Source organism: Trichoplusia ni, chromosome 8 (assembly GCF_003590095.1).
Source record: "Trichoplusia ni isolate ovarian cell line Hi5 chromosome 8, tn1, whole genome shotgun sequence".
Taxonomy (NCBI): domain Eukaryota; kingdom Metazoa; phylum Arthropoda; class Insecta; order Lepidoptera; family Noctuidae; genus Trichoplusia; species Trichoplusia ni.
The window spans coordinates 7,173,970-7,199,696 of NC_039485.1; the positions used below are offsets into that span (position 1 = coordinate 7,173,970).

At 32.5% G+C, this 25,727-nt stretch overlaps 5 protein-coding genes and 1 long non-coding RNA gene across 7 annotated transcripts; 2 read left to right on the forward strand and 4 right to left on the reverse strand.

Annotated features, from left to right (window-relative positions):
* Positions 1-477: 477 nt before the first annotated feature.
* Positions 478-2,068, reverse strand: LOC113496401 (E3 ubiquitin-protein ligase RNF181-like). The gene is made up of 4 exons (XM_026875591.1): positions 1,940-2,068; positions 1,546-1,708; positions 1,086-1,260; positions 478-832 (listed from the first exon to the last, which is right to left on the reverse strand). Exons 2-4 carry the CDS (start codon positions 1,677-1,679, stop codon positions 698-700), a joined length of 444 nt encoding a protein of 147 aa, XP_026731392.1. The 5' UTR covers positions 1,680-1,708; positions 1,940-2,068; the 3' UTR covers positions 478-697.
* Positions 2,069-2,173: 105 nt separating this feature from the next.
* Positions 2,174-4,482, forward strand: LOC113496402. The gene is made up of 2 exons (XR_003400809.1): positions 2,174-4,112; positions 4,351-4,482. It is a non-coding gene; the product is annotated as an uncharacterized LOC113496402 (long non-coding RNA).
* A 5,404-nt stretch (positions 4,483-9,886) lies between these two features.
* On the reverse strand, positions 9,887-16,385 carry LOC113496400. The gene is made up of 14 exons (XM_026875589.1): positions 15,819-16,385; positions 14,835-15,474; positions 14,659-14,756; positions 14,417-14,585; positions 13,712-13,849; positions 13,476-13,564; positions 12,117-13,287; positions 11,876-11,955; positions 11,647-11,800; positions 11,347-11,459; positions 10,594-11,156; positions 10,400-10,519; positions 10,214-10,321; positions 9,887-9,989 (listed from the first exon to the last, which is right to left on the reverse strand). Exons 1-14 carry the CDS (start codon positions 15,966-15,968, stop codon positions 9,908-9,910), a joined length of 3,675 nt encoding a protein of 1,224 aa, XP_026731390.1. The 5' UTR covers positions 15,969-16,385; the 3' UTR covers positions 9,887-9,907.
* Positions 16,386-16,897: 512 nt separating this feature from the next.
* Positions 16,898-18,060, reverse strand: LOC113496333 (protein-lysine methyltransferase METTL21D-like). The gene is made up of 3 exons (XM_026875497.1): positions 17,604-18,060; positions 17,332-17,524; positions 16,898-17,258 (listed from the first exon to the last, which is right to left on the reverse strand). The coding sequence occupies exons 1-3, from the start codon at positions 17,858-17,860 to the stop codon at positions 17,028-17,030; spliced, it is 681 nt and encodes a 226-aa protein (XP_026731298.1). The 5' UTR covers positions 17,861-18,060; the 3' UTR covers positions 16,898-17,027.
* Positions 18,061-18,445: 385 nt separating this feature from the next.
* On the forward strand, positions 18,446-20,406 carry LOC113496332 (renin receptor). The gene is made up of 8 exons (XM_026875496.1): positions 18,446-18,553; positions 18,641-18,771; positions 18,907-19,005; positions 19,080-19,223; positions 19,296-19,442; positions 19,534-19,663; positions 19,749-19,879; positions 20,003-20,406. Exons 1-8 carry the CDS (start codon positions 18,502-18,504, stop codon positions 20,180-20,182), a joined length of 1,014 nt encoding a protein of 337 aa, XP_026731297.1. The 5' UTR covers positions 18,446-18,501; the 3' UTR covers positions 20,183-20,406.
* A 1,562-nt stretch (positions 20,407-21,968) lies between these two features.
* Positions 21,969-25,551, reverse strand: LOC113496330 (LIM and senescent cell antigen-like-containing domain protein 1). Of its 2 annotated transcripts, XM_026875494.1 has the most exons (9): positions 25,398-25,551; positions 25,170-25,227; positions 24,176-24,289; positions 23,682-23,794; positions 23,281-23,473; positions 23,001-23,142; positions 22,644-22,760; positions 22,409-22,550; positions 21,969-22,185 (listed from the first exon to the last, which is right to left on the reverse strand). In XM_026875494.1, exons 2-9 carry the CDS (start codon positions 25,175-25,177, stop codon positions 21,995-21,997), a joined length of 1,020 nt encoding a protein of 339 aa, XP_026731295.1. In that variant the 5' UTR covers positions 25,178-25,227; positions 25,398-25,551; the 3' UTR covers positions 21,969-21,994. The 2 variants fall into 2 exon arrangements, with proteins under 2 accessions (XP_026731295.1, XP_026731296.1); XM_026875495.1 differs by lacking the exon at positions 25,170-25,227.
* Between the last annotated feature and the right edge of the window lie 176 nt (positions 25,552-25,727).

The window sequence follows — 25,727 nt, forward strand, 5'->3', positions numbered from 1 at the left end:
TTTGTAATTTATTTCGTATTTAAAAGACTAAATAATTTTGATTAATGTCATGAGGACATTAAGTAACAGATGTTTAAAATTTAAGAAAAATATCTAGTAGGTCTATTGTGATTCATCTTTAAATAGGTTATAAAACATTCCTATTGACTTAATAACTGTTTTTAGATTATTTTTATAGAAATTAGGTTTATTACATATTTTAGGAAACCAGAATATTTTTGACTTGAGTAATATGTAAGCTGCAATATAACACAATGGGTAAATCAAATCCAAAAATACAACCAAATAATGATCAAAAATGTTTATTTGATCTTTCAAATAAATCTAACCGGGCCATTACCAATAAAATACATAAGTGTTCATTGATCACTTTACATTTAAGAAATAAAAACTATTTTAAACTTTATTAATAAAACAGGAGTTACCATATTATTACCATTACATGTAAAATTGGAAAGGAAAACAGAAAAACAATCCTTTTGCTAGTCAGGTAAAAACATAGTAGATGGATGCATACAGTATGGTGTATGTTGATACACACAGAATACACACATTATGTACTACTTGGAAATGATAGAAGTATAACATATTTATAAAGGTACTTGAGTTATTTAAATAAATTATCCTATTATTGATGTCTTCATCACAAAATATATGAAAACTGTACTGTACTGTATTTTACACTACATAAATACAATCAACTGAACATAGAATTGTGGAGTGTTTCAATATCTTCTTTCCTTTGCTCAGCACGTTTTTTCTCCTTTTTGAATGCTTCATACCCTTCATTATCTGTTGGCAGCTCATGTCTGCAAAATGGACATGAATTTGTCTGTAATGAATAAGTTTCATTTGTTTAACAGTACAATTTATTGCTCATATCAAATTGGGTAACTTTTAGTTAGGTAAAAAGTTTTATAGCAAATAAAAAAAGAAAAACTGGTTTAGTAACAAGAAAAAGAACTACTATTTGTAGATAAAGAAGTAGTAAGGAAGCGCTGAACCTTATAATATTCGTAATTAATTTTATAATTATTGCCTTATTTTATTGCTATATGCACATACAATGAAACTAAATACTATACCTTGTCCAGCCAAGTCAATATACACTTAGCGTGAAACTGATGATGACAAGGCATTTCTTTTGCCTTATCTCCAATATTGAATTTTTTTAAACATATAGGGCAGCTTTTGTCATCAGTTTCTACTGTGACATCTGCTAAACTTTGAACAGCCTCTTTTGATGCTGGAGGAGGTAGCCTAGAAAAAAACAATTTAATTTATTTAAAGTAAGCAAATTTCTCCATTTGGAAGCATCATTGTAGGAAGGTTAGGCTTTAAGATAACAATAATAGTTGCAGTTTTTAAGAAGATTGGGCTTAAACTTACATTTAGATTGTTAAACATAATCTTTGGCACCAAAAACAGTTTTATATCTTTAATAATTTAAAATAAAATCCCAGATTGGTACTTTACCCTCGACAGCAAATTATGTAAAATAAAATAGCTATGTTAGATTATTTCTTCTCTAAAAAGTAAACTAACCTTGGCCATTCTCCAGTAAAATTGTCTTCATATAATCCAAAATCAATAAGAAATCTTGCCATATCCAGTAAATGATTAGGTTGTTGTCCATCTTCAAGTTCTGCCCATCCCATTTCTTCAAAATATCCCGCCATAATTTGGTTTAATACAGCAGCAATTTCACCTGTGGAAAAAAATATGTATTTTTGTTTTTTTATTAGAGTATGTAGTCTAGCAGACCTCAAGTAGGATCTTGACAACAACCTGTGAATTTGTTCACTATCCTTATCAATTTACTGCCTACAATTGTTTTTCAGTTTTAATATGATTAGTGTTTATTTTATTATACTTCTTGTAAATTTAGTTTTCGTAGGAAAAAAAACCTCTACTTTACACTAGACAAATATAAACTCACCTTAATATTGAGTTTTGAATACTTCGAATGTACTGTTTAATAATTGTTTTTATAATTTCGTAATAGTTTAGTGTTTTCCTGGGTTTTAATTTAGACAAGTCATTTAGTCATTCAATCAAACTGCTATCTCATGTCAAAATAGGTAACGTCAATGTCTACTTTTAAGAGTTAATAACAGGGCTTTTTGTCGAACAAAATATTCAATGCATCGTTCGTGAGACGGCTTTGTTGAGACGTCCTGTGTCGTCTCTTTAGACTGTCTAAAGGGGTGCCTATAGGCCCAGCGATTGTTATGATTAACTGGGCCTGTAGGCTATTGAGGTTAATCTTTCTAAAAAATATCGGGTGGTGATCAGATGTGAATGGGTCCCGAAAAACTCAATGTTGGATGATCTTTTAGGCAGCTTATCAGTACCATTGTTCCCTTTATATTCGCTATGGCCATTTATATATTGGATAATTGGACAACCATTGCATTCTTTGAGGCGATGACTCCTTTCTACAGCGATGGCCGTCTGGATGATGGATATAAACTCGCATTGGAAGATCAAGTTCTCTGAGCTGAATGTTCTTGATGTTTAGATTCATTGATACTATTGAGTCTGCCTGTAGAAGTATTTTTCCATCGTTAGTGTTGTGCAATATAGTGATTTTACGCAGTGCTGATTCTCTACTGGTAATAATTGGACTTTATATCGTTTCTAAAGCATCAAATTGATTTTTGTTTATCACCATTTTTTTAAATCTGACTTAGCAATTCAAAACTTGTCTACTTATTTCAAACACAAATATTGAAAAACTCATTTTTTAAATTTGTGTTGGAGAAATACTAGAAAATAAGATAACGCGTATTAAATCATTATCATTCACTGTAATAATTTTATCTTTATAACTTAATATTGATAACATCACGTAATAAAGAGGAAATGGGTACAAAAATACCGGATCAGTGGTTTTCCTTGTTCCGCAGTCAAACCGTGTAAACGGTTTTGCGGGGCATTTAATTTACTTATGTAATATATATGAGAATAATAAAGATTTTGAATTGATTGATTGAATAGAGCGTTGCAACGAATTATTGGTAATTTATGACTACGTTCACCAGCTGAATGATTAATAGGAAAAAACATTCAGTGAGGCAATATAGGACTGTTTTGAACATTCGTCGTGAACGACGATTGTTTCCTTTTAAGAGAGTCCATGCCATGCTCGAGCCATCCCTGTACCTTTTTCGTGATATTTGTGGCATGGTAAAAATATTGGCCTGGCCAATGTAAATCACCTATAGCAGTATATACTTGGGGCTAAAATGTTTCCCTGCATTGTCTATTAAAGAATCCCAAAAAAATACTTAATTATATTCAGAGAAGATACTCTGCCCAACGAAACTAAAAGCAACTTTAAAAGAACTCTTTCTTTTTTCATAAACGACTCCCGCGTTAAGGAATGTCATCCTTGTGTTGCGGGGGGTTTCAGAAACATTCAAGTCACATGCACAAAAACGCCCAGACTCAGGACAAGCATGCGTGGATAACCCACACTTGCCCTACGCCGGTTTCGAACCCACGAAGCGTCGCAAACGTTTGGCGTGGTGAATTCAACTACACGACTGAATCAGTGTTTTAATTTTGGAGAAAATCCACTTAATAAAAATGTCTGTTTTACAATATTTTATTTAGTTTCACTTGTCCCGTTGTGTCTGCCTGTAATCAAATCATGCAAGTTAAATTTTATAGACATCCGGTTTCCGGTTGACAGCATAAGTTATCTAGGTAAAATGATGAATGAATGATTTTGATTATGACCTAACATAGGCCGTTACAATAGCCGACGAATGGCAATTGGATTAAATTTGACAGTGAGTTTTCCTCCCCGTATTGAATTTACTGTAGTGTTGGAAAAAGGCTTAGGAGGATACGAATCAATACAATACAATAAAATGTTAATCCAATTTCCATTAATTCATCGGCAGTTGTACACAGCGGGATTGGGGCCCTGGTCTGATGCTGATGGGAACTGGTCAACGGAGCTCCGCTAAAAACACCCTCGAATTTAGATTTGTTTGAATTGTCTTTTTGAGAACATTTATCCCAAAACTGTAGGAGTAGTGTTTTTTTAAAGAAAAGAAAGAAACTTAAACTCATCCTCCTGTTATTTTGAATTCAGTTTCTAGGTGAGAAATCCTAACATCAGTAACATCGTTATTTTGAATAATGAAGATTAATTTGACAGGCTAATCTAAAACGTATACAATGCACTGAGCATGAATAACAGGTTTTTATACATTACGAAGTATTAAAAATGTTCATGATGAGGTTTGTCAATTTGTATACAAGTTATAATAATTTTAGCGTAAATACCGAGTAATCGTTAAGCTAAGCACATAGTAAAACTAACATTCCGTCGTCCAGATAAGGGCGCGAGCGAAGTGTTACTCAATGTATTAGTTTCACATCGTCAGTCCTACAGTGGAAAGTGACGAGACTGGTCGCCAGTCGTGGTTCAATAAATCGTGTTGTGCGTGCAGCCAGTTACACAAACCGGTAAGACGATTTGTACACATGTTCTATTTAAAAAATAAACAACGGAACCCTCGGCGCATTCATTATCACAGTTAGTGCGTTTGTACTTACAACAAAAATAGTTTTTACTCATACTTGCAGTTATTTCGTTTGTTTTAGTACGGTTACGTTATTTTATGATATCATAGAAGATATTACTCAAGTAGGTGGGCATTGGGCAGGTAGGTCAGCCCACACGTCGTCGTATTGAATGAGTATATTCGATCATGCCAGCTTAGGCAGGTAGGTATCTGTTGAGATACCTACCTACTTTGAATAACTACCAGCTATGTACATCTATTATGTTGATGACGAAGTTGTTTGTGCAGTAAGAACTTAAGTATCATTTTACTGACCTCTTAAAACAACAATAATAAAGATTTATACTAATACGCATATGCATACGATAATAACGTATAAAATATATAATGCATCCTTACGAAGAAACTTAGCTGTCGATCTCGGTCGAAGTTAGAATAACGGCGTTACGTTTTTTTGAATCTCCTTTTGGAAACGGGTCGAAAATAGAAACCCATAACATGTTTATAGTTTCTTTGACCCTGCTTCGAGCAGTGTGGGTAGATTTAACCTTTGATTGGAACTTTCACTCGACGACAAACAATAACATTATTATTCATATTTGTTTGTGGTACCCACCTATTTAATGTAATGGGAATGCCTAGCTTAAAACCTTTCATAAAAAATAGTGTAGATGCCTTAGGTATACGAGGTATAAAAATATTGTCTAACATTTATTGCTCAAAGAATGCTGCTATACATAGGCATAGGAGGATAAAATTCCCAAGGCAAAACAGACATGAATACAAACTAGAAAACGCTAGTACAACAGATACCACCAAGATAATAGAAAAGGCTTGTAAATATTCTTATCGCGAAATGTCACATAAGGTTACAAATTCACTGAAGACTTATTCAACAAAAAAGTGGCATTTTTTATGTTTTTGGGAATGTCCAAAATATTAATAATTCAGAGATCCGAGAGTCCGTAATATTTTCAGAGACCATCTTTGCACCATAACTTTTAATTGCGTCAAAAAAGCTGGCTAAGGAAGAGGTTGTTCCTTTATAAATTTTTAGATGATCTGCTTGATAAGTATCTATCACAAAAAAGTACTGTTGGAAATCATTAGATACTACATAAATCAAGTCCCTAAAGTTTAGTTAGTGTAGGTACTTAAAAACAGTTTCTACAACCTAATTATAAATCACTAATTGGATACTCTACATAATGCATTTGGTAATCACATTACCAATGCAAAATTATCCTTATTTACCCAAATTTTTAGCACTAATGACACATTTTCATTAATTACCTACTAATGCGCCTAATTATAAATTATGAGTCCTATCAATGTCAGTTGTTTAATGATCCAAGAATTTTAATGATTCGATGTTTTAGATAGCTCGATAGGTACAAGAACCTTGATGTTAATAATCCTTCAAAGTGTTACGAAAAAGGGGATATAGATTAGCCTGTTATAATATTGGTCGGATTTTCATTTTGAAATGTGGAAAACGGCTGATAATTAACTGATGTTAAATAGATAAATTAGTATAGCACCTCGACTCCCGCGAAACTGTTTTGATGGAACTAAACTTTTCGGAACCCGTAGGTATACTTGACTGAGTTGTATATTTGACTCATTCACAGCCTATCTTCAGCTCATGTACGATGCAAGACTTCGTAAATAGAGTCGGCTAAAAATAATCTAGTATCTGTGTTGTCACTTTATTGTTTCTTTACTCAGCTTCTGACATCACTTCATTACATCACGAAGGAATTAAGGACAACGGATATTTTAGAGAAGTATGTCAAATTGATTAGCATCTAGGATATAGGTACCTTTGACCTTGGTCGATACGATGGGTGTTAAACTATCTGCCCTTCGCTATCTCGACTTAATACTTTAAAGTTTTAGTTATTGGTATTCGTTCTTGATAGCAGATAAGCGAATCCAAGTGTATCTAAATACTTATTTTTATTTTATTACGGATATATTTATTTTTGTTTTATTATGCATATATTTTTATGATATGCTCAATAAAAAACATCCAGTAGCTTTACCGTAATCCACCATCCCAGTGAGGTTTCAATTTCAATAGCTTTATAAACAAAAATCAAAATTTTCATTCAGACATTATTTTTATTCAATTGTTCGATATCTTTAGTTATCTGTTGAATTTAAGTCGATTCCTCTAATCGATTAAGTCGGTACTACGTACTACGTAAGTGCTTACCAAAATAATTTATGTAGTTGTATAAAGAACCGAGAACGCTTTAATTTATGATAAGATAGATTCTCTCCGTTTATCAGAAACCGTTTGGTCACCTACATACCTGTACATAAAGTAGGCACGTGAAGTATGCCAGGCGGTAATCAAATATGTTCGTGTTGTTTGACGACATTATATCTCACCAGAATGTTCCTTTGGTGCAGTTATTTATAAATTAAAAACTCGTTAATCAACTTAATTGCTTAGGAAATATTTTCCATATTCCATGACCACATTGCGTCACAATCGCAGACGGGCTTTTTTTATGCCTCTTTAAAAAAAATAAAGCCTACGAATACAAGTTACTCACGTTTGTTTTGAATAAACATGTTTACGGCTAGAGTACGCATAAATAACAAGAATTTTCCTTCTAGAACCTCCAAGAAGTTGTGTACCGTATGTATAGTAGGTATATAGATGTATTAATATTACTTACCTACTGTATTTCTAAGTATACTAGTAGCTACCACAAAGTGATGTGTACTAACGTACTTCCCTTGTTATGACTGTTTTTCCGTTACGTAGACATCTACCTAAAGTTTACGGTTTTGAATGACTTACCTCCAAATACCGTAAAGCAACATATCTTAGATGCGTTTTCGTAAGTTTATAGGTTTGTCTCTATTAAACATCAATAATATCAGAGACAGCGTGATTTATAATTATATAAAAGAATTTAGTGACTTAAGTCGAAACCACGGTATCAACGCTCAAATAAAGAATTTGACTTGTTTTTGTACTTACAACAACTGTGTTTTTCTATAAATGGCTTATCTCTGCGTCATGATCCTAAGAATGACACTTTTGATTCATTGTGAGTTCTTATGCACTCGGTAATCATAAAGATAACATTTTTGCGGAAGATTTTTATTCGAAGTACATATGATAGATAACATCAGGTGAATTCCCAATAAGTAGGTAATTACAATCAATATTATGTATTCACATCAATATTATATCATAGGTATTTTGACGAATTTTATCAATCACTATCATCGACAATATTTTTATAGCACTGTAAAGTAGTAACTAGGTAATAGGAATTTTTATCAACCGTGAAAATACTTTCTTCAAAAGCAATAGAACTTTAAGCGTGAGTCCCTGATGGGGTCCCGTAAGCGCAGTGGTTAAAAGGATAGCACTCCGGTTATAAGTTTGGTTGTCGTACTAATGCCCTATCTAATGCTTGTTTGTGAAAGCTATAAAACAACTCAGAAAAAGGTTTTATAGCTAAGTAATCACTAGCTTTATTATAATATGAAATAATGTTGTAACAACATTACGAAGCCTATTAGATATGCTCTTTAATTGAATTTGACATTAAATGATTTAGGTAATGAACTTAATGACTAATGACGTTAAAATGTTACGTAATTAGACATCAGTGATGTGTTAATTGTACTAGTTACCAAAATAATTATCAGTTGTATTACTTTTAAGTGCTTATGCGTAAAATATAAGAGTTTATTAGGTATAAAAAATCTGTAGTACGTCTTGTTTAGGTCAATAATTACTTTAACAAAATAGTTACAATACTATCCATTTTTCTTCCTATTGACTAAAACAAAGATACGACAAAACAAGCATTTTTTTCAGATCATTTAAGGGCACCGATACTTTATCTGGTTCGGTAAACAATATTGCCATAACTTGCTAATCAATAGGTAATCATAAAACAAACAAAACGAAACGAAATTAGGACATGTTTTTTCAGTACTGCTACAGTAGGTGCCTTGGTTAAATCATTGTGTACCGTTCCCGTTTTATACACAACGTTTGGTTTAATTGGGACGACGATGATGACGCGCTATATAGAGAAAGCTGTTTACAAATCTATATTTTCAATGATTAATTTTGTTTTCTTTGTTCCAGAAAATGGCTAACATTCTCTTCTCGATCATCTGGGCTTTAATCCTCATCTTCATATCATTCTGGATAGCTGGCATTGCTGCTGGTATCTACATCATCGTTTTACCTTTCACAGTCTGCATAGAAGCGTTATCAGTAAGTATTTTGACATAATAAAATCGGTATATCATCGTGTCTTGCTATGCTGAGCTTTCGGAACGTCCATAACTATCTTAGACAACCTTTTACCACACTATTTACAAGAATACATTTAGTACTCATCTTATGCGTTTCGGTACATTTATTTAGTTTGTTATATAGGAATCCAACTTCAGTAGTAAAGTCGTAGCGTGGTGGGAACATAATCTATAACAAATTCTTAATTTATTTAATTTTTGTTTCAGGGTTTAACCGATTTCCTCCTGTCAGTAGTCCAGTTCCCGAGATACTGCGCGCAAGGAATGATGGAGGGAAGAGGATTAAATTAGATATAAGCACCTAACTCCTAGTCAATTAATGTTATTTTTATTTTATAATGGTGTCAATAGCCAAAGATTTTAAAACATCAAGGATCAATAGGCAAAGTAATTTTTAGTTTTTTAACAATTTAAGCAGTTATTTTACTAAGCCCACCTGTTAGAATTCTTTCGCATAATTATGTTAATGTGAATTTTATATAAGAACACCTGTTCAGCGCCTTTAACAATGAACAAAACATATTTGTAAGCCTTCTATTGGCCTCTTAAAAATTGGATAACTCGAAATTTTAATCGGGCATCTTATTAAATAGAATTGAAATACTGATCGAGATTATTTATACGCAGTATTACTTTTACGTCATCTGATTTTGTTAAAAATATATTCATGTGTGTGAGTATGTGATATATTTTGTGAATAAATAAATAATTAATTAACCGCCTATGTGAATAATGTATCAAATCCTATGTACATTTCCATAAAGGTACAACAAGCTGTAATATCATAACGCTATAGACATATTTTCATAAGTAAAACGATAAAAATATTTTGGATTTATTATTTTTTGGTCTGTCTGTATCATGCAGTTTTTCTGACTGTTCCTACCTTTCTTCCTCGGTACAATGGATCACCAATCGTCTATTCTTAGCACTTTTTTAATTAAACTATAACATACTTACCACTCATCACTAGAAAGTTTAACACTTACCTAACTTAAATCGTAAGTTAAATGTACATAACTGAATGGTATAATAAACACAGAAAATGAAGTATTAAGACGTTATATTCAACTTTTAAAAGCACATATTATATCACTAATCGCATTTAAAAATGTTTTTGCATATTCAAGACTTTTTGAGATGGCAGATCTGAAAAACAAAAACACAATGAGTGTATACGATGGGTTTGACTTTTCCACCACATTGTACACAACATTTAGTTGTTTTGCTTAAATAAGCAAATTGTCAGATTTAGTATACTTCTGAGATGGGTCCAAGTTTGGTGAAAAGGTACAGAAAATTATATTTAAAAACTTGGAGTACATGAAGTCAATTTCATTGTTAATTTGATAAATCAAGAAATAAATGCATACCTATGTTGAAATATCAAGTTTTCATCCACGTGGCTTATGTCAACACCAGCTTGCTTTAATATTTTACTCAATGTTTCATAAGCTTCATCATACTCTTGGTTAACCATACTAAAAATACAATAAATAATGAACATTATTATAATATTTCTAAAATTTTCACGTACTTGTTATTTTCTTTTTAATTACCTCTGTAATGATTTACATAATCTATCCATTTGTAAATGTGCCGTTTCAGCTTGTTTCTGTTTTTGAAGTTTTTGTACCATTGACAGATCTGGCTTCTGCAATTCCTCATAGCACTGGTTACTGCAAAAGACATTATATTTGAACCATCGGTACTTATTGATATAGCATAATATCATAAGAGAATCAAAACTTACCAGAAAACTTTAACTTGATAAACCGAAATTCTAATTTCTTTTAGTAGCATGTAGGTTACATACTTAAACTTTTTACTGCTTTCTTCATTTAAATCGTCGTTGACGGTATTAGGTTTCTCAGGGTTGCTACAGTCATTTTTTTCTAACACATCCTCCATGTCTGCCATATTACTGTTAGCATCATCATGTTCTTCTATGAGGTATTCTCCATCATCATAATCTTCTTCATAATCTAACTCATCATCGTGGTCTTCCAACGACAGCGGTATGTTCTTACTTTTAAATTTCTCTTCATATTCCGCGCATAAGGTAAAGTTTCTAACAACTTTTTGCTGATTTTCTACAGCATTTATGTTTGCCGAATTTTTTGAAGGTTCACTAATACTATGTAAGTTCTTCGTTCCTTTATACTTTATTTTAGGGTCTACAGAGATTTGTTTTCGCGATTCTTCCTGAGACTTACTGTTGTTCATAAAACCATCAACCTTTTGTAATTTCAAATTTGAAAAGAATGATGCCTTTAAATCAATGTTGCGTATAAATTTCACAGGCGACGCATTCACCTAAAATACAATAATATATCATATAGGAACTAATAGTAGCACTAATATGGCACACACGTAATGTTTTGCCTAGCAGGGATATCAAGAAAACTCCCGAGAAAGTTCACAGAACGCATAAAAGACCGTTACTGTGTGTTACTGACTTTAATAGAAAAACTGTACACATGGCAATATCGAAAAAAATACAAACCTGGGGCGTATTTGTTTGCGCTTCTTCATGGCCATCTAATAAATCATTTTCATCTTTTTCGGATAAGCTTGCCCTCTCATTTAACTCACAGTCTACATCAGTACAAGATACGTCTGAAAATATTATACATAATCAAGAATTTATAAACTACTCATAGAATATATTCAAAACTACATTACTGCAGACGTTAGGAGGGGTTGATTCGGTACTAATGAGTGTAGGTACGTGGGATAGAAACGGCAAGGAAATATATCAAAACAAATGTTTTATAAAACTAAAACGTAAGCGAAAGTTACTTACTATGTTGGAATGTTTCTGATGAAGACTTTTTTGTTAGACTTTCATTAAAAGTATCATTGGTAGTGACATCCATATTAGGGTTTTTAATATCCTCCAAAAGCTTTTTTAGCGAATCCGCTGCAATTTGTAGATCCTCACAGCTTTGTATCTGCTTCTAAACAACGAATAATTCCATTACATTAAAATTAAATTTCAAGGGTTATGTTAAATTGTAGGCTTCAGTACTAACCGATAATGCGTCGATTAAATGTACGCCATAACTATACATCTGCATGTATTCACTTGGTTTAACTTCCAGGCTTATGATTCCTGAAAATAAATATTCAATTGATAGCTGAATGAAACGAAAAGGCTACTAAATTCTAAAACGGAGACGAAAATCAAGTTTAATTAAATATTACTTCAAAAAAACATTGAAATGTAAATAATCGATCATTCATCTAGCATATTTTATAAGAAAAAATACAAACCTTTACTATCACTAATTTGAAAAAGAATACTAGATAATTTGTTTGCTCTTTCCTTTATATCATCAACCCTTCTGAATTTTATCGCAATACATTGTGCTGCTTCATGCAAAGTCCAAGGAGGCGGCATAGCCCTATGAGAGAACGGGGGCTCTTGTTGCAACACCTGAGTTAGTACCTCCTCCATTATTTGAATAAATCTTGACACCCATTCATCACACTTCCTTATTAAATACTCTTCCATACTTTCACTGTCTATTTCGTACATGGGGTATTCGTAATACTGATCATTTTGTACCATCCTTTGTTGATCAACTAGCGGAGTGTTGCTGTAATTACTTGCAGAGTCTATATTACTTTCAGTATTCGATATAATGTCAGAGGTTGAAGATTCTTCAATTGTCACATTATCTCTCTTGTTCTTTTCGATGCATATGCTCGAGTCTTTACTATCAATACTGCCATCTGAAGGACGATTGGGAGCGACTTTTGGACTATTGTTCACTAATTTCTCAGCTTGTTTGTTCAAATCTGTACCTAATGTATTTTTTTCTATCTCTTTAATACTTTCAGGTACTGCGCTTGTTGTCTGATGAGATTTTGCCGTTTCAGTGTTAACTTGTGTAGTGTTTCTTCTCCTTCGCCATTTGAACTGTTTGACATTGCTGTCTGCAGTAGTCACTGGGTTTTGATGTGAAACACTTCGGTTTAGCTTTATCTTCCTTTTAAGAACATTTGTTTCAGTCAATGTGGGGTCTGTTGTCTTTTTGATGTCCTGAGCTGGAATTGGATTTTTCGCTTTCTCTTCATCTCCTACCATACTAGCATTGACAGTTTCGAAATCAGTTTGAATGGCCGCATCTACTGTCCGTTTGGGAACCTCCTTTTCTTCTACTTCATCTTTGATTTCTTCTATTATTGGTTCTATGTCGCTAATTACGTCATTTTGATCGTTTGGTTGAACTTCCTCAACAGAATTACTCACGCTACTGATATTACTAGTATCATTTGGCACCGTTATCTTTATAAGTTTTTCAAACACGAATGGCTTTCTGGGAGTTGACACATGACTAGCATTTTTGCCAAGTAATTTCTTTATCCCTTCTACAGAAAATATGTTAGCTTTAATTCTGTTTTGGTAAGCCAGTAATTCAGAATCGTTGGATATTAATATCTAAAACAGACGGTTAACATAATTATTTATGCAGCTGTAGTAACTTAGGAGCATATAAGATTAAAACAATTGTGATATAATCGATATGTTTCAGATAAAACTAAAGTCCCATAAAAGTTTCCAACAAATCATAACAGTTTTAGGGAGCCTGCAAAGATTAAGGAATTCTATTTTATGTTTAAACTCACCACATGATAGTTGTTTTCAGCTAATGAGACACATGTAGCTATTATTACTTCTGTAATGCTATCTTCTTCATTGTGCAATGGTTCTTCTCCTAAATGAAAAAATAAATTCTTTCACATCAGGAAAAATGTTTCTCTTATAAAAAAAAAGGTCGGCGAAAATATAAAATACAAAAGTAGCCTAAACTTTACTTTGAATAACATTATGTCTCTACATTCTTATAAAAAACCTTTTTTACCCATAAAAGCATATCCAATCTCGATCTGTTGCGGCAAGAACCGTAATATGCGACGAGCTTGTATATCAGCTGATGTAGATACGTAGTCCTTGAGTTGAGCTATCACACGCCTCGGGACCATCAGATGGCACTCATCGTCTAGAGAATATTATAAATAGATGTAGATATAATATTAGTGTAGTCAGCTCAGTCAGCAATAAACGTCAGAGAACAGCTAACTATTCGATTTACAAGGTTCCTGATTACAATCAAATACAATGTATATAGGACTGGGAAGCAAACTAAATGGTTGAATTCTACTGAAAACAGGACACTAATTATATGTTTTTCAACATTTATGGGTGACAAAACTCTGCATTTTGTTTAGAAAGTCGTTTTTAAAATTCTCTCAACAGAGTAGATTTTCGTCCAAACTTCTAGATAAAAGTGATTCAACATGCAATTTGAGTTCCACTTTTCTAAAAAAATTGAATTGTTTTGCATTCAACAACCCATATTTAAACTACTAGACTATTAAATAGCCCCTGCGATAATAATTTACAATTTATTTAAAAAAAAAATCAAACAGAACAGTGACATGATTCATCCACTTCTTAGATGATCTATCTCCACAGCAGAAACATTGCAATATTTGCAATGGCATTTTCTACTTTAAGAGCTTGCTTGTAGTATCATAGAAGGAACCTGACAAACTAAATTTCTTACCAGAATCTGTCAAAGCTGTTATAAATTTATATTCAGTAACCAGAACATCAAAATCTGTTACAATAAACCAAGCTTCACATTTGGAAAAAGCAGGAGCCAGAGTTCTTAAAGGAATTAAATCCATCTTGGATGGTTCTTCATGCATTTGGGTATCTACAGATCTTTTTTCCTGTAAACCAAACATTTTTTTTTATAGATAAGGAACAGTAAAATATTATTAAACTTTTGCAAGAATAACTTACTGGAAAGTCACAATTAGTATTTAGATCATTAAATTCATTTTCTTCAGCAGTATCATCAACATCATTGCCAATGTTTCTCTTATTTCCAAAACGAGTATCTGTAAAAGGTGTTTAGTATGGTCATTCTAAAAAACACAGACAAAAGTAATGTTTATTAAAAATAAATCAGCCAATACCTGATGATACACTATGCATTCTATTCTTAACAAATATTTTTTGTCTTAAATCTCTCTGATGGCTATTAAACTGGTCATTTTTATTTAATTGATGCCCTCTCTGAACTTTATAATTATAGTTCCTGCTAAAAATATGGTTTGATATTCTTGTAGCATTAAAGTGCTGAGTTGTTGATCCAAAATTATTAAGACTCAAAGGTTGAGTCACAGCTTGGTTAAAATTGTTAAATGGCCCAATTCCAGAACCATTTACATGGTTACCAAGGACATTAGTTGGAGGTGATATATAAACTTGCTGTGTAAGCGGAACAGCCCACACTTTAGGATTGTATATGGAAGTGGTTTGAACATTAACTGTACTTATTGAAGAGTTAAGGGGTTCCAAGGTATTCATAACATTTACTGCAGGATTATTTATTTGGGAAATCTGTTGGGCTAAAATTTGATTTGTGCCAGCAAAAGGTGCAATGTTTTGTGATGAAATAGAGGGATTAACAACAAATGGATTAATGTATTGAATCTCAGGTGGTGTGTTGTTCAAGAGATTGGAGCTTGGCGGTTGTATGGGTTCCGGACATTTTGTAGGTTTAGCTCCTGATTGCTGTTCCAGGTCCTTTGTTCTCTGTTTTGCTTTTTCAATCTGTAAGAACATTATATAAATATATGACTATAAATTATAAACAAAGTGTTATTGTTATTCTATGTTATTACAAAATAAAAACCTGTCTATGAAACATGTTAGACACTGCAATACGGAAAGGAAAAATAACCCCTTAAGAATCTAATCATGATTTTTAAATTATGTTTCTATTACGTATCATAAAAAAGCATACACTTCATCGAACTACTACTCTAGCATATTATAAAAAACAATCCCAACATTACTGATAAAACACAACACAGTCAAACTAGTAGTTTTTGCATACCAAAGCAAAACTCTCATTGTAAGTACGTTTCTGAATGTTGCTAAGATTACTATCTTACCTCAGCACTACTCAAATTCCACACAGCTTCTCCAGTCAAAGTATTAAAATAGTACACAAGTCCTGGATGCGATCTAGAATTGCAGACTATCCAAGAATTGCCGACGGAGGTGACTTTACGCCGGATGTCGCCCGTTTTTTGGACACTCATTTTATTGTTTTAAATTACTATATTAGCATGCATAATATTATAACATTAGGTTAAAAACAATTTTAATCGTCTCAAAAAGCAAATCAAACTGACTCAATTTTGAGTTTGACATGACAGTTTTGACAATTAACGTGCTTCATTCATGCCTGCTTGACATTAAACTGTTACAGTCATGTTACAGTCAAAAGTTTACGTTTTACTCGTACGCAAGTATATTATTATCACACTTTATATATGCTTACACCTTCGCACGTTTAACTTTATCCCTTATCATCGCAAATTAGTCCCAGAACTTGGTGCTCCCTTAAATTTATATCACAGAGTACATTATTATATATGAGATTTATATTAAAATTTAGTGATAATCATTTGGCAATCAAATTGTGACTGACTAAGATTTAAAAAATGAGCCATCAAATGATCACTTCAGAAATTTTCAAATCAACTACGCAATACGACGAGGGTATTTTTTCTAAATTTCTACTTTGATAAAATCAGTTACTCAAAATACTATTAAACTTACAAGCACGCCAAAATATAAACTTACCATTCCATGATTGTCTACCTACATTCTTTTTTTAAAACAATGTATATTTTTCTTTTCTGGCTTAAATACATGTTGATAAATGTGTGAATAGTGGTCATGCTTAAATTCCTCAAATACACCACTACAACTCTATTTAAATGATTTAAGCAAAGTTATATATTTATTCACTTTGCTTTTATTCCTCTCCATGTCTAAATGACAATTTATTTGTATAAATCTTAAAATACATCAATAGTTGCTCATTAATATGTATATGTGTATACCAGGCAATATAATAAAAATATTTTTTTCTCATAGCCCTTTAATAATAATAATAAAAACATTACATTAAAAATAACAATATATTATTATCTTAAATTATACTTATACTAGATAATACTGATCATTTCAAAATAAATAAAAAAACTACACTAGAAAATAAACCCTAGGCATTTTGAGATAAGACTTGATTTGAGCTATGTAAAAAGTAAAATAGGATAAAAATTATAGGTTTCTGTTCATGTGTGCATAAATCACTTCTTACTTAATTTTAACAAAAGTATGTCAGGGCTTTTGTAGTTTACATGTTGTTCCTCTTCAGGAATCTGTTTAATAAAAAAATAATCAGATAGTTTATCATAAAAAGAGGTCCACATTGTCTTTTGTGCTTCAGTTTGCCTCAGTTCCTGTGTTAAATAAACAATTGGCTGATCTTGAGAGTTGTTTACTAAGCATTTAAGTGTATTTATGAGAGGGTCAACAGCCTGTAAAAAGGATTTAGTTAATTTCTTGTTTACTATTTTAAATCATAAAAGCATTTATTTATTTATATATTACCTCTTCATAATAAACACAATCAGCCAGCAGAACCATATCATACTTCTCATCGAAAAGGGGACTAGTCTCACCCCATATTAAAGCTTCCGCTATAGCATAACCACCCATACTACTGATTTTGTATTTATTTTCATTTATATTTTTTCGTAGCAATGGCAAGGCTTCTGGCAAGTCTGTTAGAGTTACTTGTGCCCTAAAACAAAACATTTTTATAAGTGCAAGCATATAAGGTATGTTAATTTATATATTTTGAAAAATTTGACTGCACTAACCCTAATGTAGCTGCAGTTAAGCCAACTACTCCTAATCCGGAACCCAATTCTATGACTTTCATGCCACTAAGAAAGTCAGATTTATTCTGACTCATGGTTTCAAGATATTTAGCAAGTACCAAAGATGCATCCCACACTACGCAATTCACATCTCCTTCTAATTTTTGGTAAATTTTCAATGTTTTCAAACAAACTTCGATATCAATTTCTCTTGAGAAGTGATCATTTGGTTGTGAATATGATTTTCTATACGACATTCTAGTAGATTTTTTTTATGTCAATATCATTTTACACGGTTAACATGATTAACTTATTAGTATAATATGATTTCTTTATAAATGTAATAGAAAAGTTGATTTACGATCTGCACTTTTCGCGCAAAATTATGAATATAAATTATTAACCGTCAATATTGCAACAAATCGACAGAATGACAACTATGACAAGTGACCTGACAATGATGATAAGGAATGTCTGTCAACCGCTGTCAACCCAATTTCAACTAAATTGTGTGTTCGACTTCAAATACGCATAGTTTAGTAAAATCAATAATATGTTGAGGGATTTTATTACTACATAATAATAATATATTTTTTATTTGGTTGTTTAAGCTTCACTTCATAGTTTTTTAAGAAGTTGTTTCTCATTAATTTAGTAATAACTGAACGTGAAGAATGTAAAGTAAATAAAATAAATAATACATGAAAATGATTTCGAGGCTTAGCAAAATGACATCTTATAGCTTTATTCAATAATTCCATCGAAAATTAGTAATTTAATATCACTAGTTTGTTCATGCTGCTCCTTTTTATTTTGTTATTTGGTTGGTACTCATATTCAGTATGGCAAGACTGAAATCATATGACTGACAGTCAGTCATCACATAATTCCGAACAAAATGGCTGTGACCATGGCTCTGTTTTGGGTTTCTCTGGTATTATCAGTAATTGGTAAGTAATATTCATCGTAAAATTAAATAGTTGTAAGCTTTTCTCTCATATTCGCTATATGTAGTTCTTCATTGGGCTTTGTTATAGGTGCTAATGCTGCTGGAGAGTTTACCATTCTCCACAGTCCACCTTCCCTAAAATTTACTGGAACCAGCAAAACACTTGAGAGTCTTTTGAAAGAAATCTTCTCTGCATCACTTGGACTTTCCGTTGAAGAGGTATGTAGGATTTAAGAAGGTTGGGCGTTCCCTATTACGAGATTGTCCATTGCGTACTTGAGATGATCAGATGATCAACAGGGCGTTATGGTTATAGCCTCTTTACTTTGTTTTTACGATTTACTTTAATTGCAGAACTCTGAATGGAAAGGACTGTATGTAGCAGACCCATTTAAAACTCCAGAAGCTGTGGTCGAGGTTTACATTGATGGTGTTTCCAGCCTTGGTGATTCTGTAAGTGTTATACATTTGTGTTTCGAATAGGATTTTAAAAAAGCTTTTAAATAATACATAAATGCTGTTTTTAGGTGACATCAAAGGCTAAAACTTACTCAGTGGATGTAGATGAGTATGAACCAGACACATTTGACTGTGTGAAATTCAGGATTCAGCAGCGCTCCACAAGCGGTTCCAACAAGATTCTGAAAGTCAAGCTTTCAGATCCTACTGAGGTATTGTTCAATCAATAGAAGTATTTGTTTTGTTGGTAATGAAAAATTGTTCATATCATTCTTTTGTTATAGCTTACTAGTCCAGCATTCAGGGAAGAATTTGGAGAAGTCCAAGTACCCAAAGTATCTAAGCAGAACCTTCTTCACCTGAAGTATTCATTGGAGGAAGACTACCAATTCTTGAGTGAACTTGCTACTTTGAAAGCTATTACTGATAGGGTAATGATTCATTTACATGCATTTTTATTATAAGTGTATAAAATACAATCTCAAGGATTACAGATTGTGACAAATATGTTTTCACTTGCAGGTAGCAAGCGGTGCTATCTCTGCTGACAACATTATTGATTTCTTCAACTTCCGCTTCACCACTCTTCACGCATTATCAGACTACCATGGACCTAACTCCCTACAAACTAAGGAAGCGAAAAAGCTTCTTGGTATGTAGTTGAATTATATTAAAATAATATCTAACACTATCCAGATAGATATTTAAAAATTTAATTCAATTTATTTCTGTTTTAGGCCATGCTCTCCAAGACCTGAGCAAGGCATTTGTCAAGGCTTATGATGGCTCTGTATTGGTAACTGCCGTCACTACTGATGTAGCTCACACACGTCGTGCCATCCGATCCACTGAAGACGAAACTAAGAAGGTAAAGAACTTAGTATGGTGTTTTATTTTCATTTTTGCAGACTGAAATTGTACAAAGCAATCAATCAAATTTTAATTTAATTTCATTAAAAAAAATTAAAAGCCATCTTAATTCATATTTCAGGGTGAAGATGATGACAGCTACTCTGCTGACTACCCCGCCATCTTCAACATCATCCTTTGGTTCGGAGTTGTGTTTGCATTCTCGCTCATCGCCATTGTCTACGCCATCATGGACATGGACCCTGGCAGGGACTCCATCATCTACAGAATGACTAGCACTAGGATGAAGAAGGAAAACTAAATCCTTATTTTTGCTTAGAACTTCAAACTTTGTTTGAAAAAGTTCTAACAGTATTGTATGTATAAGTCCAGCAAATGGGACTCAGAGAAACCACGTTATTGTTCCATTATATAAATTAATAATCATCAGAGTTTAATTGTATATTATTGTGTCATTCTGTGTAATGTGATGAGTAAAGTGTAAAATAGTGTTATTTTAGTCATAAAGTAAATTGTTGAAATCAATATCTATAGTTATTTATTTACTTTCAATGTTTTATTTATGCAAAGATGGCTAACAAGTAGGTAAGTATGAAATGCACAAGCTAATGTTACCTTTAACTTTAAAAAATATAACAACATATCTTTATAGTTTTGTTGCTAGTAATAATATCATCGAGTTGGGCGCAGGAGTGTGTGGATAAATACGATTATCCTGTTTCTAGAGTTTTGTGATTTTAATTAGTTGCTAAAACCATTCAGTTGCTGTGTATCATTTTCATATAAAAAATACTATGAAAATCATGCTCACCAACTTCTTGAGATAATAATAATAGTCTTGTAAGCATAAAATCGCGCACTATATTGTTAAGCACCGAGCTGAAGAACTGCACTGATAAATTAAAACAACACTGTTTGGTCTGCGAGAGAGTCATATATTGAAAATGTTTCAAAATGTATATGTCAACTCATGTAACGAAACCATAGCGCGATCTAATTCGACGTCAATGCCATCTATCGCGCTATGGTTTAACTAATTACTATTATAATACATTTTGCTCTTGAACAATATAATAGACAGTTGTAAACCATGAAAATGATAAACTTAATCCTACAATTGCAAAAGTTTTGTTCTAAAATATATCCAAAGTTGGCAAATCTTAAGAAGTGTATTTTGCCAGTCCTAATATAACCAGTCACGAATGTTCTGTTATTAGCAGTATTAAACTGTAATGTGTTTACAAATTTGGTGTAATAAAGTACATTCCCTGTTGAAAGCAATATTTTATTTCTAAATACCGTATGCTATCTGAAACTCGTACGTCGCGTGCTCCTCGTCCACCTCTCGCTTTTCATTTTATCTGCTGCTCTAAGAAATTAAAGCGAATCAAACAATATACAGTGTATATGGCACTATGGACTATGATGTTAAGTGTATCTCAAGTTGTTACAACTCCTATTTATCCATGGATGTGAAAGCTTATAAGGCTGTATATAAACTCACTCTATAAAGCCGCTTCAACCTGAGTTTCTTATATGAAAATCATACACATGAGTTTATAAGGTTTTAATCATAGCTGTTTCCTGCAAAAATGTGTCGCAGTTCCTTTTCTCATGGATTATGGGAAATGTACATAAGTGGAAGGGATAGGAAATGTGTGAATTAAAACCAAAAATAGTAGATTTTTAATATATTATCATTTTTTCAATAATACAAAAATATTAAATGGCATTTATTTTAATGTTAATAATAATGATTTACGTTAGATATAATAAAGATAGTAATATAAATTATTTAATCATTAGAACCTAAGAAAAATAGGCTTCTTAATATTAATTTTCTACAATGTTATAGAACACAGTTAATTAAAACCTTTGATTATTTAATGTGTAATAATTTTACGTCACTTAATCTATAAATAAAAGAAAAGTCAAATATTAGAACAAAACAGACGGAAAAATGTGGAAATACATTTTGTACTTATTTATGTGTACGCGATTCTAAGACTTTATAATAAGGCACTGATGCATCTGTAATTTTATAAATAAGATGCTTTTATTTTTACTTGAATTTATTGTTATTTAGATTCGTCTCCTTTTTTAGTTTGCATGTTTAGCGGCGGATGGTGTAGTGGTGAGCGCGACGCAAGCGACGTCTTAGTTCGGCAGGGAATTTTTCGTAACAGCGGCGACAAGCGGGGCGCTCGTCGTACTCGTAGAACTTGGATCGCGTACTCAACGGTGCGTCACACACGGAGCATGCAAAGTGATGAACGCACCAAGCTTTGTTCAGAGCCGTGAACACTAAAAAGGTAATAATAAATAGTTAAATTAACGATTTAGCGTAAGAATTCCTCTGTAAACTAGATTGAAATCTACTGATGATAGTCAGTTTAACAAGAATCTCGCAAGAAAAAAATATCCTTGAATCAACTAAGTCGTGAAGCAGCTTATTACATCATTGCAAGTTCAATTTTTATTTCAAAAAAATCGTACGTAAATCCTTTTTTTTCAATAGTTTACTGACCATCTCCAGCAATAACTTGATTGCAGACATAGCAGAGGTTTCCGAACAACTGATGATAATGCTGTTCGCAGTACGCAAGACCTTTCTTCTCGTAGTGGCGATGGCCGTGGAATGGCTTCTCACATTTGGCACACACGAAGTGCTGAAAAGGGAATAAATGATGATTAAATACAGATACGTATAGAATAAATAGTGACGTCACGAGAGTGTTTGATAATAAATAAGTAATATTTACCTCAACATGCCAATGTTTTCCGAGAGCGGTTACGATCCTTTCCTCGATGGGACGACGGCAAGCTCCGCAGATTGGAATACCCATTTTATCATGGCAGCGTAAGCAGAAGAGATTATTCTGTAACAATATTGACTTGTTATTATCTCTGTTGGTTGATTCGTTAAGAATGCTTAAGGTCTTAAGCATTATCTACGAGGTAAGTAAGTAGGTACAATGGCGGACCCATTTTACCTACATATTTTCAATTATAAGAAGTATAAATAAAGCAGGAATCTGATAAGAACTCGAAATCGAGTAAGTTAGATTTTTTTTTCTTGATTAATGAGGGCCATATTGTACCATTCGCTTAAAGCTTACCACGTCGTTCGCAGCGTATCCCGGACGATGCTTCACCTCCCGAGCGGTGTGATCGAGCTCCACGCCGCAGGTGGCGCAAGTGAAGTGGTAACCATGGTACACCTCACCACGGTAGCGCAGTGGCTCGCCATCGATAACACCACTATAAACAATAATATAAGTTATACATTTTTGAGCAAGTAACACTATTTTAAAATATACAAAATGTGGATTTGATTCTATGATCACGATAACATCTGATGATCTACCTGATATCTAAATGATATTTAAATATACTTACTGACACTTGTGGCACATGTAATTAAGTAGACCGTCAGCTTTGATCCGAGCGTTACAAGTATGGCACAGAGCTCGTCCACCGTTCTTAATAAATCCTGCATCAGCTAATTCTACATTGCACTCCTCGCAACGGAAGCACGATGGATGCCAGTTGGCGTTCATGGCTTTGATCACGCGACCGATAACGAATTCGCCTGAAAGGAATATAATAAATTGTTAGAAAAGTTTTTTGTCTGAATCTGAAAAAAACTGTTTATACAATGTTAAAAAGTTTTTTTCGTTTAACTACATTATTTGTCTAAGAATTAAGGAGTTATGGACATGGAGTTTCGAATATGAAAATTGAAAAAATATTATTTGACTAGACTTGGCTTAAAATAACTATAAATAAACAATAAATACCGCATTTTCCGCAACATGGAGCGAATAACACTTGGAAGTCGCGTTCGCAATACTTGCGACCTTCGAACTCGTAAAATATACCTTCAGGGAATACGCGAAAGCACTGTGCACATCTAAAAACAGATAAATGGGTCAAGAGATGTCTTTCATATAAACTGTTACTTGGAAACTTGATACCTTTAATTTTTAGCGGTGGGACATTAATAGGTCAAGAAATTATGTAAGACGACGATCTGGCGCTGGCATGGTGCGCTTCAGAATTTTTTATTTAAACAAAATAAATACGTCGCGAATAAAAGAAGGAAAATACAGGGCGCGGGCGAGACGCGGTAAATTTTGCCAACATTTTATTAGTCCTTGAATTATGTCTGTCAGTGGCCAGTGCCACACCTAACACGTAAATTAACCAGGTATACAGGTTTAACACAAAATTTACTCAAGTGGGTTAGGGGTTTATATTGAGGATTATACTTAGATGATAATAAAGTACTTACACAAAGCAGTTTGTATGCCAAAGTTCTCCATTGGAGTTGACAATCTTTTCATTGGCTTCAAAGCCATCACCACAACGGGTGCAAAACATGTTGTCTAAAGACATTGTCGCTATTCTGAAAAATTAATTTATTTTTTGTATAATGTTACAACTATTAAAAGTAGATGTGAACCTGTTTCACTTCTTTTTCAATAAGTAATTTAAAAGAAAATATTTTAAGTGATTGTGAAAACAGAAAACAAGAAAACCTTGAATCATAATTTTGATGATTTAAGTACTATGGACAAGATTTATGATATTATTATAATGTTAACACTTACTTTGAATATGATCATGGGTTAGTTTTTTTCTGGCAGGGAATTCCTTATTGAGCACAGTAAGAGTTTTTGAATTTGAAAATATTAATTTTATTTATTCAGTTAATTTTATACTAAAATAAATTTTCATAGAGGAATATTAAGTGAAGCAGGTTCATTTCAATTGAATGGATTTTGTAATGTTAATTGAATTGAGATGTTATTTTCCTGATATAATGTGACATAGCAGGTAAATTAAAACTTATTGTTAAATGCTAGCTGGTACACATATGATTTCAGAATGAGTAATTATATCTGCCTTTTCTATATGTTCTTTTTATTATATTTGTATTACTAAAAAACTAAATGTTATATTAATTTTATACTATGACTTGAGAAATTTTGAATGTAGTAGGTAGGTACTGATTAGGTTAATATTACCAGATAAGGTTACCATTCAATGTTATTTTTTATCCTTGAAAAAATCTGTAGATGGGTATTATTTGTATTATATATAATGAAGTCAAAGCATTAGGTAATCAAAACAAAATAATGTATAAACTTGTAAGACTTGAATTCTAAGAATTTACTTCATAATTAATATGATTTATACTGTGATACATAAGCTTATGAAGGTGCCTGTTATGAGCAATCTATACAAGTAGGTTAACCACTCCCACGATTGCAGATGTAGCTTACCCTGGCATTTTTCCCTTCAACTGTTTACAAATAAAAAATGTGTTCTTCACAAAACGTTCTGTCAAAAAGAAGATTATATTTAAAACAAACCCGACAGTGATAACTATCACAATACCTATAAAATTGAAATTGTTGTCTTTATGGGCAGGCGTATCCGTACAAAATAGAAATGATGTAACGGTGTCAAAATAGAACAGGGCACTTACTACTAAATAAAAGTTTACTTACATTTCGTTCGCTGTTCTGTGAAAGAGAACGACAAAATAAGCTTTTAATGTTTATTATTTATTTTAGAAAATGTTTCAGCAGTCAAAATCGTCACAGAATCTCTGACTCAAAAAACAAAATGACATTTGTTGTGTTTGACTGGTACAGACAGCAAGATGATTCACATAAAACACCACAGATTCCATTCGTACAACTCCGGTTAAGGTACTAAAACATACTAAACGGTAAAATTAAAAGTAGCAATTTATCCAATTGTAAATTAAAATGATATTAATATCATATTTTGTAAGATACGTCCTAGAGCTACAACACCATACTGTATTACTATAC